At 35.0% G+C, this 15,236-nt stretch overlaps 2 protein-coding genes across 2 annotated transcripts in view; both read right to left on the reverse strand.

Moving 5' to 3' along the window:
* The window catches only part of TENM3 (teneurin transmembrane protein 3), a 3,314,517-nt gene that overhangs the window by 1,469,719 nt on the left and 1,829,562 nt on the right, over positions 1 to 15,236 (reverse strand). The gene's annotated exons all lie outside the window — the stretch shown is intronic.
* LOC141516127 (ankyrin repeat domain-containing protein 45-like) lies at positions 9,781 to 12,220 on the reverse strand. The gene is made up of 3 exons (XM_074227406.1): positions 11,808 to 12,220; positions 11,412 to 11,639; positions 9,781 to 10,036 (listed from the first exon to the last, which is right to left on the reverse strand). The coding sequence occupies exons 1-3, from the start codon at positions 12,115 to 12,117 to the stop codon at positions 9,993 to 9,995; spliced, it is 582 nt and encodes a 193-aa protein (XP_074083507.1). The 5' UTR covers positions 12,118 to 12,220; the 3' UTR covers positions 9,781 to 9,992.

The following is a 15,236-nucleotide window of genomic DNA, read 5'->3' on the forward strand; positions in this document are numbered from 1 at the left end:
ATGATCTTAGAATATCTGGGGGAAATCCTCAAAAGAAGAATTGCAGAGGACTCACAATCACACAAAAGTATGTTCTAAGTCATTAACAATAAGTTAAGTGAAAGTCAAAACAAACCTAAGGTTTCATTTCATACCCCACAAAATGAGAAAGATGACAAAATTGGTATTAGTCAATGTTGGAGTGGCAATAGAATTATGGACATACAAATATATTGTCTATAGAATGTGAATTGGTACAACTTTTTGAAAGAAAAACATAATACATGTAACTAAAATGTCCATATTTCTTTACACCAGAGACTTATAACTAGGCTTATAACCTAAAAAGAAAGTACCTTCATATACCTAAACATTTATAGCAATATTTTTCATGATGGCATAGAATGAGAACAGCTAAATATGGTTGTGGTGCAATGAATGTAGTAGATTATTAATATTTTGTAACAAAGTATATATGTGATGGCTATAGAAAAGCATGGGTAGATATACATGAACTCATGTAGAATGAAACAAAATAAAAAATAATATACACTATAACTGCAAGAAATTAATAGAAAGAAAAATCATATATCAAAAAATGAATGTAACAAAATTATAAACATCAATTATGACTCCAATAAACAGATATGAGGACACCTCCAGTTTACTTCTTTGTGGAGGTTAGAAGTTCATAGGCATCACATGTTTCGAATGTTTCAGTACTTTCCAATCTAGCAATAAATTGGGTTGATTTCTTTTCCTCTTTAAAGAGTACTATTAATAAGGGTAGAGCCAAAATGGCAGAGAAAAATTATGGCTAGAGAGCAGCTGGATGGCATGCAGTGGCTAGAGCACTGGCCCTGGAGTCAGGAGGGCCAGTTCAAATTTGGCCTCAGACACTTAATAATTGACTAACTGTGTGACCCTGGACAAGTCACTTAACCCCATTACCTTAAATAAATAAAAATTTTAAAAAAAAAGAAAAATCAGGGTTTAAAGGATTTTCCAGTCCAAGACAGCTTAGGTCAGCATGAAAGGTATGACACACCAGTGTGAATAGAACATAGTCCAGAGCTGGCTGAGCCAGAAGACCTGCTAAGCAGACCTTAGAGGTGACTGAATCAATGGGTATGCAACATCTGTATCTAAAGCTCTCAACCCACAAAGGAAAGGGGGTTTGGAAACTGCTCAGGAAAAAATCAAGAGTCACTTGATTGGAACAGGATACAGGACTGTTGCATTGCGAATACTTGCATCTGGGTTGTTAGTTCTAGATCACAGTTCCAGGATGAAGAGCAGTAGCAGCACATTTTGTATACCTTTTGATCCAGCAAAACTATCACTAGGTTTATATCCTAAAGAGATTAAAAAAATAAAAAGGAAAAGGACCTCAATGTATTTATGTATTTTTATATTTATAGGTGTGTGTGTGTGTGTGTGTGTGTGTGTGTGTGTGTGTGTGTGTGTTTAAAAGCACTGGTAATTAAGGGGATGTTCATCAATTGGAGAAGGGCTGAATATATCACGGAGTATGATGGTGTTGGAATACTGTTGTGCTATTATAAAGGATGAGTAGGATGCTCTTAGAAAAACCTAGAAGGAGTTTCATAAATTGAGGCAAATTTAAGTAAACAGAACCAAGAAAACTGTACAAAGTAAGAACAGTATTGCATGATGATTGATTATGAATGACTTAGCTATTCTCAGAAATAAAATGATTCAAAATAAATTCTTAAGTACTGATGATAAAAAAAATGTGGTTTGGCTCCAAATAAAGAATTGATATGCAGATTGAAGCATATTTTTTTCTTTTTTTTAGTCTGTGTTTGCTTTCACAACAAAACTAAAATGGAAATATGTTTTGCATTATTGAACAAGTATAAGCATGTCAAATTGCTTGATTTTTTCCATGAGAATGTGGAATAGAGGGAGAGAATTTGGAACTCAGTCTTAAGAAATGAATGTTAAAATTATTTTACGTGTAATTAGAGGAAAATAAAAATTAAATTAAAATGACTACCTTATATGGGATGGCTCTTTGGAAAGGGGAGAGGGGAACAATTATAATGATTTTAGATATAAAATACATTTATTAATACTTTTCTAGAAAATAGCTATTCAAAGCATATTTTCATATGGATTATTTAGGTTACAATTCTTTTGAAAATGATTCATGCCATTCTTCAATGGATAGATTTTCAAAAGATATGAAAAAAAGAGTTCTCAAAAAAAAGAATTGCAAAGTATTAATAAACAAATGAAAGATTATTCCAAAACATAAGTTAATAAGAAAAATGCAAATCAAAACAACTTTCTAGTTTTACCTTACTCCTAGCATATTGGGAAGGGTGACAAAATATGAAAATGGTTGCTTTTGGTGGGACTGTGGAAGGATAAATATTTGTGACTAATGGTAGCTATTTCTAGTGGGGAAGGTGGAAAAAAAAAGAAATTTACAAGATAACTTCATTATGTGTTTAAAAGGAATAGTGAGTTGTAGTTTCATAGGCAACCAGCTTTTTAAAATTATATTATATTAAGGAAATTCTTGTTTTATTCCATAAATTAAAAATAAATAAAACATTTTCAAAAGGAGAAAGATAAAGTTTAATAGTATACTATTAGTGGATTTCTGTATGATCCAATCATTTTGAAAAGCTATTGGGCATTATATTAAGTGATTAAAATATCTGTAACCTTTGAGTCTGAGATCCTGTTGTAAGGCCTATATACCCCAAGGCATTCAGATTAAGAAACCAGAAAGTCCAATTACAGCAAAACATTAATGTACCACTTTCACTAGTGGCAAAGGAAACAAAGGAGACACCTTTTCATTGAGGAATAACTAAACAAAGAATTATATACAAATTCAATAGAATTTTATTCTACTCTAAGAAAAATGAAACAAGAAAACAATATAAGCAATTACTAAATAATAGAAATTTGAAAAAAGAACAAAAACATTAAAACTGAATCTTGTACAATTATAATTACCAATTTTGACATAGAAAAAAGATATGAAAATTTATAACCTCCCTTTATTTGCATGGAGGGAGATAGGGTACAGTAACGATACTGTTAGAATTAATTTATGTGTTGATTAATATCATGACTTTCACCCTCACCTTTTGTTGTTTTGCTTTTTTAATTGAAGGATTTTTCCATAGGTGAGAAAAGGATGCATTGGCAAGTTAAAGTGAGATAAAGATAATAAATATTAATAACATTTAAAAAAACTAAAAGTAAAGAGATAATGTTTTGTATCTGGAAACATGCCATATTTGGAATAAATGGAGACCAGGATTCAAATCTCATCCTGTGACATTGACTGTGTGACTTTGGGCAAATAACCTAGCCTCTCTGAACTTATTACCAGGAAGATAAAAATGTCTATTTCTAAGAGGTGTTTTGAAAACCATCATAGATAATTGCTATAAGGCACTTCCTAAGTGTGAACAGGCTATATAAATGCTCTCTATTATTAAAGTATGATTGCCACTCTGTGGGAGAGTATCAACAAAGGGGTAAATATGTCTGCTAGCAATGACAACACCAGCTGAGTTTCCATAACAGGATAGCAATTAGATATTTTTTCTACCTAAAATTATTTTACTTGAAAAGCTAATCAATGATTTGCATGTGAATGAAGAAAACCTCACAATGTTAAACTTGTAGATAATTTATGTCCTAACAAAAAAATATCTCCAGTTTAACAGAAACATAATGAATGGTTTAAATAAGAAATTAATATTTAAGCACAACAGAGCTCCTATAACATTGATAGAAAGAGGATATTTTAAATCTTAAACCTATTACTTTGCACATTATTTATGCTTCTTTGGGGTCTGATATAGCATCATCTTTATAGATATTGACTAGGGATTGATTTTTCCATTAACTAATCACAATGGGTTTGAACTACTACTTAAGTTTAGATAATTGCTGCATGATAAATACATAGATCATGGATTTATTGCTGAAAGGTAGAGTTGAAATCAATGAACTAAAATTTCCTTATTTTATATTTGAAAAAACTGAGGTACAGAAAAAATAAAATGTTCAAAGAACAGAGTGATAGACCTTGGACTTGGATCACAGTAAAGAAAGATAATTTCTTGGGTAGAAGGACTTAGGCTGAAAATTACCACTTGAGATGAGCCTTGAATGGTGAGCAAAATTACAAATGAATGATTTGCATGGTAGTTTTCAAAATTATTCAGAAATCATGAGATGGGGGAAGGGAATCAAGATGGCAGAGTATAGACAGGGACTTACCCAAGCTCCCCCCTCCCCTACAAAATCACTCCAAATACCTTTAAATAATGATTCCAACCAAATTCTAGAGTGGCAGAACACACAAAAGACCTGAATAAAATAATATTCCAGTCCAAGACAATTTAGATCTTGGGAAGGGTCTATTACAGTGGGGTTAGAAAGGGCTGCAATGAAGCTCAGGTCTCACCAGAGCAAACCTGCTCCAGCCATCCAGGAACATACCACAGGGTGCCTGGGTCTGAGGTGGCAGTGGCAGTTTTCAGACCTCTCAGCCCAGTGATTTCCAGGGACTATTGGGAAGCTCAGCAGGAAAACTCTGCCACACCAGAGTGAGAGGGCATCCCACTCCAACTCCTTAGCATAGACCTGGCCCCAGAGTACCAGGATCAGGCTTGGGAAACCAGTTGACTGAGAGCCACCCAGCAGCTGCTTCGAGAGGGCTCAGCCCACAGATGGCAAGGGGATCAGGAGAGACTACAAAGGTCTCTTTGGTATCCCTGAGGCAAGACTCTGTTGCTTTTTCCAGACTCAGATCCAGGTCATAGTCTAGGGTCTCAGTCTCCTGAAAAAGAGTGGAAATACAACAGAACTTGCAGTGGAGCAGGGAATCTCCTCATAGTTCCAGGGCAGAGGAGATTACCTGTGGTCATCCACTGACCAGAGCAAAGGCCAAGAGAGTAGATATAGACTCTCATAAGACCTTTGGGGAACTGAGAACTTGCAGGTCCCTGGAGGATGTCCCTGAAAACAGCTGCAAAATCCTTCAAAAGTTTAGAAGTATGTCTTCTACTTAGAAGTACAGCCCCACCTAATAAAGAGTTAAACTCAAGTTATAGAATGTGGTAATGAACAAGCAACAGAAGGAGAAAAAAAAACCATCCATAGACAATTACTTTGATCCTATGGAGGATCAAAATACACACTCAGAACATAAATTCAAAGCTTCTACATACAAAACCTCCAAGAAAAATATGAATAGGTCTCAAGTCATGGAAGAGCTCAAAAAATATTTTGAAAATCAACTAAGTAAGGTAGAGGAAAAATTGGGAAAAGAGTTGAGAGCAATGTGGGAAAATTATGAAAACCAAGTCAGCAACTTGATGAAGGAAATGCAAAAAGAAACTGAAGAATATAACATCTTAAAAACCAGTTTGAGTCAAATGGAAAAAGTAGTCCAAAAGGACTATGAAGAGAAAAATGCCTTAAAAAGTAAAATTGGTCAGACAGAAAAGAAGATACCAAAGCTCTTTGAAGAAAATAATTCCTTAAAATGTAGAGTGGAGCTAAGAGAATCTGATGACTTTGTGAGAAATCAAAAGAAAATAAAACAAAAACAAAAAAGAGTGAAACACTAGAAGAAAATGTGAAATATCTCACCAAAAAAACAACTGACCTGAAAAGAGACCTAAGAAAGATAATTTAAAAATTATTGGATGACTTGAAAGTCATGACTAAAAAAAAAAATTCTAGATCTTAGTTTTCAAGAAATTATCTAAAACTGCCTTGATATCCTAGACACAGGGTGTAAAATAGAAATTGAAAGAATCCACCTCTCTCCTCCTGAAAGAGATACCCAAATGAAAACTGCCAGGAATAATATAGTCAAATTTCAGAACTCCCAAGTCAAGGAGAAAATATTTCAAGCAGCTAGAAAGAAATAATTCAAATACTGTGGTGCTACTGTGGAGTCAGGATAGCACAAGATTTGGCAGCTTCTACATTAAGGGTTTTTAGGGTTTGGAATATGATATTCTGGAAGGCAAAAGAACTTGGAATAAAATTGAGAATAAACTACTCGGCAAAACTGAACAAATTCAACAAAACAGGGGGCTTTCAATCTTTCCAGATGAAATGACCAGAGTTTAACAGAAAGTTTCATCTTCAAGTACAGGACAGTTGGATGGGCATGGCAAATCATGAGGGCCTTAATGATGTTGAATTGCTTATATTCCTGCAACAGGAGGTGATATTGATAACTCTTATGAACCTTCTCATTAGGGCAATTAGAAGGAGCATATATAGACAAGGAATAGGAGGGAGTCAAATTTGAAGGTATTAAAAAGATGGAGTTAATGGAGGATAAAGGAATGTATTTGGAATAAGGGAAAGGAGAGGTAGCATAGGACAAGTTATTTTACATAAAATAGGAAAGAAAAAGCTTTTGCAGTGGAGTGAAAGATGGGAAAGGTGAGATAGAGTGAGTGAACATCAGAAGTTGTTTAGCGAGGGTATGACATACACCCTCAATTGGTTATAAAAATCTTTCTCTAGAGGCAAATAGGAGAGGAAAGGTATAGAAGAAAGGGGTCGGGGAAAAGAGGGGAGTATAGGTGATAGAAGAGAGGTAAGACCATGGGAGAGGGTAGTCAAATGCAACATACTTTTGAGGAGGGACAGGGTTAAAGGAGAGAGAGAATAGAATAAATGGGGATGGGGTAATAGGATAGAAGGAAATACAGCTAGCAATAGCAACTGTATAAAAAAATACTGAAGTAATTTCTTTGATGGACTTATGATAAAGAATGCTATCCATTCCAAAGACAGAGCTGATTTTTCCTTCACCCTTTTTGTTTGAGGTTTCTCTTTCTCTGTGGGGATAGTATTATACTTACTTTCACAAAATGACTATTGTAGTAATGTTTTTCATGATTACATATTTTCCACTTATACCAAGTAACTTGCTTTCTCAATGAAGGAGTGGAATGGGAAGAAGGGAGAGGATTTGGAACTCAAGGTTTTGGAAGTAAATGTTGAAACCTGCTTTTGCATGTAGCGGGGGGGGCAATTTTTAAATAAAATTAAATTTAAAAAAGAAAATAATAGATGAAATACTCTAGTGAGAATAAAGTGATTTAGAGTAACAACTGAAACTCAGAGAAATTTGGAAAACATTTGGAACAACATAACAAAACACTTTGAAAATTCAATGAGATGAATAAGATAATTGACCCATAGCAATGGGGAGCCATTTGACATTAAATGGCAAGATTTTGTGGCAGGCTAAATGAACTAATGTGTCTCTTTCCACAACAGTTCTATGAAACCTGGAAGGAGAAGCAGAAGTATATTGTGCAGGTAATTCAGACTTAGGAATTGATATTGTATATTAAACTCAGATGAACTGACAAGGCCATCAGTGAATTGTACATACATAATGAAGTCAGAAAAGAGGTTATGAAATGACTGAAGAGGAAAGGGTTCAATGACTGTAATTTAAATGTGGGGGGAAACTGACTTTAAAATGCAAATTTTAAAGTAATTCAATTGATAGAAAGATTGAGAATTCTCAGTTCAAAATTTATTAGCAAATTAGATTTTGCAAAATGAATAACAGCAAAAATTAGAATGAAAAGAAATCATAAATCTTAAATTGTGACTTGAAATATAAAAAATATTGTTTGATATTTCATTAATCAAAAATTCTGGCTTTATAGCTTGAAAGATAGAAAGAATTTTCAATATAATCTAGTAAAACTCTGTAGTCTCCACTATAGAATTCAGGAATTAAGTCTCAAGGTCACAAAGAGAGTATATAATAGAGCCACAATTCAAATCTATGTTCTCTGATTCTAAATCAAGATGTCTTTTTAAAACAAAAATTACTGGGAACAAAATATCACAGTGAGAGATGGGGTAAAGTAAGGAGTAATAAAGGCATATACACAAAGGAAGAAGGAAAGGAAACAAGTTGTGATGATGGTGGTGGTAATGAAGGTGATGATGGTGGTGGTAATGAAGGTGATGTTGGGGAGAGAAGTTACAGCTTTGCTACTTACTTTGACAGAGTAAGAGTTTTATGACATTTTCTGTTAATTGATTTATGGAAAAACCATGGGTTTTGTTTTTGCTTTTTCAAAAAATGGATACTCTTTAGTCCATCTAACATTAGATTAAAAAAGAGTTTTTACTGTATTTTACTTATGAAGCTGAAAATAATGGAAAAATCATGTATATGTAGTTTTATAAAATTGCTAAAACTATGTTTAAAATATATAGACATAGATGAAGAGTTAGAAAAATAGAGATTAGATACTTACATGGTAATGTCTAGTAATTATATGTAGGCTACCCCCACCTCCCATGCCTTCATTTTCTTTTTATAATGTCACTTGATTACCTCAGTTCTTAAGAGATTAATTGCCATCTGCATTCAATTGACTACCAGGTCTATAGATCTAGCTTTCCTAAATTTCAGTCCCATAACACTTTTTTGAACATCTTGAACTGAATGTCATGTAGGAATTTCAACTTGGACATTTCTAAAATCTAACATCATTATCATCCCTCCAAACCTTTCCTTTTCTAAACTTCATTATTATTGTTTAATATATGACTAACCTCCTAGTCATCTATACTTAGAACTTTGTTGTCATTCAGGATTCTTCCCTTGTACTTACTTCATATATCCAATCCATTGTCAAACATTGTTCTTTCTACCTTCATAATGTTTGTTCTTCATTCTCGAAGAAAACCACAACATCAGGGAGAGATACTAAGACAAGCACATGAATTGGATTTGAGTGAGGAGGTGCTGTGCTAAGTCACCAGCCTTACTTTCTCCTCCAGAGCCATTTGAGTCCAGTGGCCAGATATGAATCAGGATGACTGGAGATGACCCTGGATGCAAGGCAATCAGGGTGAAGTAATTTGCCAAAGGTCAACAGCTAGTGGCAAGTGTCTGAGGTCAGATTTGAACTCCCATCCTCCTGACTCCAAGATCAGTGCTCTATTTACTGTACCCTAGTTGTTCTTGAGCTTGCCATTTTCTTTCTATTCACCCAATTACTATTCTAGCTTCCCACTCTGATCACTTTTTGCCTGAACTATTTCTTTTTTTATAAATGATATTTCATTTTATTTTTCCAATTACATGTTTTGAAAGTTTTTCAACATTAGGATCCACATGTATATTTATAAGTTACATAATTTCCTTCTATCATACCCACCCCCCCTTAACAGGGAACAGTCTAGTAAACATTGTATTTGTACATTTATGTTTAACATGTTTTCATATTAGTCATTTTTTTTTTTTAGTTTTTTCCTAGGCAATGGGGTTAAGTGGCTTGCCCAAGGCCACACAGCTAGGTAATTATTAAGTGTCTGAGGCTGGATTTGAACTCTGGTACTCCTGACTCCAGGGCCAGCTCTATCTACTTGTGCCACCTAGCTGCCCCTGACCACGTAGCCGCCCCAGTCATTTTCTAAAAGCAGAATTAAGACAAAGGGAAAAGAATAAAATATGAAGGAAAAATAGAAGAGAAATTTTAAAAAAGGAAGCATAGTGTTCTTTCAAATTCTGTGGTTTGTTTCTTTTTTTTGTTTTTTTTTCATTTAAAAAATATTTTATTTTTTCCCTAATTACATGTAAAAGCAACTCAACATTTTTTTTAAAGTTTTAAGTTCCAAATTCCACCACCACCACCCCCATCCTGGGTAAGAAATCTATATAGTCATGTAATCATGTTTCTATATTAGACATGTAATCATGTAAAACATATTTCCATATTAATCATTTTTGTGAAAAAAAAATCCAACCAAAAGAAAAAAGAATGAAATGCTTCCATCTGTATTCAGACACCATCAGTTCTTTCTCAGGGGATGGATAGCATGAGTCCTTTGGGATTATTTTGGATTATTGTAATGTTGAGAATAGCTAAATCATTCACAGCTGTTCATTGTACAAGATTGCTGTTACAATGTTCTCCCGATTCTGCTCACTTCACTCTGCATCACTTCTTCTAAGCCTTTTTGGATTTTTCTGAAAGCTTCCTGGATGGTGTGTCTTATAGTACAATAATACTCCATTGCAATCATATACCACAGCATGTTCAGCCATTCCCCAATTGATCCCCAATGATTCCTCAATTTCCAAATCTTAATCAGTACAAAAAGAGGTGCTATAAATATTTTTGTACAAATAGGTCCTTTTTCCTTTATTTTTTTTTATTTTCTTTGGAATACAGACCTAGTAGTGGAATTGCTGGATCAAAGGCAATGCACAGTTTGATAGTCCTTTGGACAGAGTTTCAAACTATTCTCCAGATTGACTGGATCAGTTCACAACTTCATCAACAATGCATGAGTGTCCATTCTAGTTTTTTCCCATGCCCACTAACAGTTTTCATTTTTATTTTTGCCATATTAGCAAATCTGATAGGTCTTTAGTAGTACTTCAGAATTATTTTAATTTGTATTTCTCTAATCAGTGGTGATTTATAGAATTTTTATATTACTATAGATGGCTTTGATTTCTTTCTCTAAAGAAACTACCTGTTCATATCAATTGAGGAATGACTTTAATTCTTATAAATTTGACTCAGTTCTCTCTATATTTGAGAAATTAGGTTTTTTCAGAGATATGAGCTATAAAAAAAACTTTCTGCAGTTTTCTGCTTTCCTTCTAATTTTGGTTCCATTTGTTTTGTTTGTGCAAAAACCCTTTTTTAATTTTCTTATTTAGAACATATAATTAATTTTATATAATCAAAATTATGTATTTTTATTTATTATTGATTTTTGTATCTTGTTTGGCCCTAAATTCTGTACTTATCCATAGATCTGACAGGCAAACTATTCCATGTTCTCCTAATTTGCTTATGGTATCTCTGTTTAAGTCTAAATCATATAGCTATTTTGACTTTATCTTCATTTACAGTGTGAGATGTTTATCTATACCTAGTTTCTGTTATACTGTTTCTGGTTTTCCCAATAGTTTTTGTCAAATAGTGAGTTTCTATTCAAAAAACTTAGATCTTTGGATTTATCAAACAATTTACTAATGATCATTTACTCCACATTGCATATCTAATCTACTCTGGAAATAGCCATTTAAGTCCTGCCTTCCCCAAAACATGGACAGTGCTTTCTTCCATTCAAATCAGTCCCTCCAACTCAAGTCTACTGGCTTTCCATTCCCCCTACTACCCCCACCTCCTATCTTCCTTGAGGCCATTTTGGTCATCTTATGTAAATGACCTTGAACTATGTCTTCAAAGATCTTCAAAAGGGAAGGAGTAGGGGCGGCTAGGTGGCAATAGATAAAGCACCGGCCCTGGAGTCAGGAGCACCCAAGTTCAAATCCGGTCTCAGACACCCAACAATTACCTAGCTGTGTGGCCTTGGTCAAGCCACCCAACCCACCTTGCCTTGCAAAAAACGTGGCAGCGCTATTTTCATATAAATGGGATTCACCAGTTCTTCCAGTTTTTGCTTTCGTTCATCAAGTTCTTCTATAGTTGGGTTTGGATAGAGCTCAAGCCACTCCAAGTTGGTCTTGCAAGCAAAGGTGGGCAAGTTCTTTTCTTCCTTGGTCATCTTTCCTTTCTCTGGATCTGCCATGATTGTCTGGATCTTTGCAATGGACTTTTTCAGAGCCAGGTGAGCACCTGCAAAATCCAGATAATCCACACACTCCATCTGAGAGTACTGAAGAGCCACATCCCAAGCTGTTTCATTGCGGAAGTTCAGGGCTTCCATGGCCACTTCCAGATCCACCAGGGTTTTCAAAGTTTCTAACTGGCCCCAGGCTGCAGCACTGTGTAAAAGTATGTAACCTCTGGCTGTTTTCTCATTCAGGTTCACACCATTTTTTGCCAATATGCTAATTGCTTCATTTTGGCCAGCCATGCATGCTGTGTACAACACGTTTCTACCAATGACATCTTCTTCCATGACTAACTGCATGGCATCAGAGTGATGGGGATCTTCGGGGTCTTCAAAAATCCTCTGCAGACGTTCTATGTTTCCCATAAGAATATATCGAAGAAGAGGATTTAAGCCTGGCATGTCCTCAGACACAGTGGTTTCTAGTTCGTCTGAGACTTCGGGTTCCTTGGGAGGTTCTGGTTCTAGTAACGAACTCATTGCTGGATCGGAGGCCTTCTGGGACTCCCTGGGTCATCTGCTTGACTCGTAGCATCCGAGGTGGCCCTTGACCTTGGCTCTCCGGCTCCCAGGGCTGGTTGGCTCTCTTTCCCCGGGCCAGGCTGGGGAAGGGAAGCTCTGCAGTTGCCTCGCTACTTTTGTTACTTGTGGAGGTTCACTGACAAGGTAACTGCGCAGCCCCTCCCCGTGGCCGTCCGCAGGCCCCGGCCCAGTCTCTGGCAGGGCTGTGCTCCTTGAGGGCAGGGGCGGTCTGGCTGTCCCTGGTGTCCGGTACACAAAAGGCTCCTGCACCAGGCTGCGGAGATCCCCGGAATCTCTTTTTTTTTTTTTGTTTTGCTTTGTTTTTCTTCATCTGAATATGGATAGCATTGTCCATAAGTGGTGTCCTAGGGTTTTCTGAACTCTTTGAACTGCTGAGAGGAGTTGCATTCAACCAAGTTAATCAGCTCACAATGTAGTTGTTAATGTGTGAGGTGCTCTTTTGGTTCTGCTCTTTTCATTCAGCATCAGTTCCTGAAATTCTTTCCTTGCTTCTCTAGAGTTTGACCATGTATGTTTTCTTAAAGAACAATACTACTCTATAATTATTCATAAAGTATAATTTGTTCAGCTATTCCCCAATTTTGGGGTATCCTCTCAATTTCTCAATTTTGATTATTTCTTTGATTTGTTGTTTGATTCTCATTCATTAAAGTTAGTTTCTTAGTTTCAAATTAATTTTTATTTATCTATCCATGACCTTTATTACATATAATTTTTATTGCATCATGATCTAAAAAACATACATTCATTATTTCTGCCTTTCTGCATTTGATAGTAAGGTTTTTATGCACTAGTACATGGTTATTTTTGATATAGCTGCCATATGCTGCAGAGAAAAAAATATATCCTTTTCTATTCCCATTCAGTTTTCTCCAGAGGTCTATCATATCTAAGTTTTCTAAGATTTTATTCACCTTCTTAGTTTACTTCCTGTTTGTTCTATGATTTGATTTACCTAGTTCTCAGAGAGGGAGACTGAGGTCCCTGACTATTATAATTTTGCTCTCTATATCTCCTTGTGATTCATTCAGCTTCTCCTCTATGGATTTGAATGCTATACTACTTGGTGAATATATTTTTAATAATGATATAACTTCATTGCCTATGATGCTTTTTCCCTTATCCCTTTTAATGAAATTGATTTTTGCTTTTGTTTTGTCTGAGATTGGGAATCACTACTCCCTGAATTTTTTTATTTCCATTGAAGCATAATATATTTTTCTCCAGCCTTTTATCTTTACCCTATGAGTTTCTCTGTATTTCAAATATGTTTCTTGTAAATAACATTGTAGTATTCTAGTTTTTAATCTAGTCTTCTGTCTGCTTCCATTTTATGGGAGAGTTCAACCCATTCACATTTTATTACTAATTCTTTATTTCCTTCCGTATTATCTTTCCCCATTTGTCTTTTTCTCTTTCCTTTCTTATTCCTCATGCATATTTTGCTCCCTTTCCCCTTTAACTTTTTTATTAAATTAAAATTTTTAATTTACTTTCACCTATAATTTTGCTGTCCCTTTTATCAATCCCTTCTTCCTTTTTCTCTCTCTATTTCCTCTCCTACTTCCCTGTAGGGTAGGATAGATTTTAAAACCCATTTGGGAGTGTATGTTATTCCCTCTGGGCCAAATCAATTGAGTATGATTTACTCAGTGTTCAAACCTTCCCTTCTTTCCTTCTACTATAATAGAACTTTGTGCCTTTTCACCTGGTGTTATTTATCCACTAATGTATATTCCTTCTTTTTATGATTTTATTGTTTTAACCTGGTCTTGTCCTTATGCCCCCCTCTGTCAAACAATACTTCTTTTATCTCACCTAATAGTAGTACTATTCTAAAAAGCTGATTGATTGTGTGATTGCTTGATTGATTGATAAGCAGCACTGACTCACGGTCATTAAGTGACTTCCCCTCTTCTGTCTCATTAGAAACTTATTCCTCAAGAATCATGAGTCACATCAAATTATAATCACTTTATATCTTTACCCCTTTTTCAAGTACCCTTCATGGACATACAATCCTCATAGGTCAAAGCATCATACAAAGCCAAATCATTTCATGAATCAATTGTTTCCTTCCCCCCCTTACCCCACCACAATTGTATCCAAAGCATTGTACAAAGTATATCTCTCCTCAAGATATTTTCATGACTAGTCCCTCTAAGTATATTCTCCCCCTCTGTCTCTACAGTACTCCAACCATAACTCCACAGCCCTCTCCAACCAAAGTTATCTCTCCACTGTCCCTTTAGCACCCCAACCATGAAACTAAATCCCTCCTTAACTAAAGTAAAGATTAAGATAAAATCACTTCTTAATCTCTTTATGTCCAGAAATTCTAAGTTCCCATCCTCTGTCCCTATGGTACTACAAACTTCTAAGTAGCCAGTAATATAAAGTCATTTTTAATTTAATTATATAGAGAGAGTCTCTAAGTACTCAAAATTTTGGGACATCCTGAAGGTCTCTCTTAAGAACTTTAGCAGTGGTTGTCATGCATGCAATAACACTGGTACAGGGCCACCCAGCATAGGATGCCCTCATCAGAGAAAGTACTGACCTCTATGAGCAAAACATAATTAAAATATCTCAAAGGAAATATGATATATATAAGTTTAGAGTAAACACCCCAGGTGTTCACCTGGACTATTTGTGCCTGGCCTTGCAGAGCATTCTGAACTCATATTGGTCTGATCAGTCACAGACAGAAGCATTGTAATTTGTCTCTAACATAGTGATGTCATTTTGGTCCTCTTTGATAACAAAAGACAAGAACTAACCATAACCTATATCCTCTAAATTCAATCTCTTCAACTATTTATCTATACTAAGAGAAATAGTTATATATAGAATAAATATAGAATATATAGAAAATATACTTAATCTATACTAAGAGAAGTAGAATTCTCAAGAGTTACAAGTATTATCTTCCCTTGTAGGTTTGTATATAATTTAATATCCTTAACTAACATCTTTTCCCTTTCTGTTTAATTTTTTATGCATCTCTTGAGTATTGTGTTCAAAAATCAAATTCTCTGTTAAGTTCTGGTATTTTT

This window comes from Macrotis lagotis, chromosome 3 (genome assembly GCF_037893015.1).
Source record: "Macrotis lagotis isolate mMagLag1 chromosome 3, bilby.v1.9.chrom.fasta, whole genome shotgun sequence".
Classification (NCBI taxonomy): Eukaryota; Metazoa; Chordata; class Mammalia; order Peramelemorphia; family Peramelidae; genus Macrotis; species Macrotis lagotis.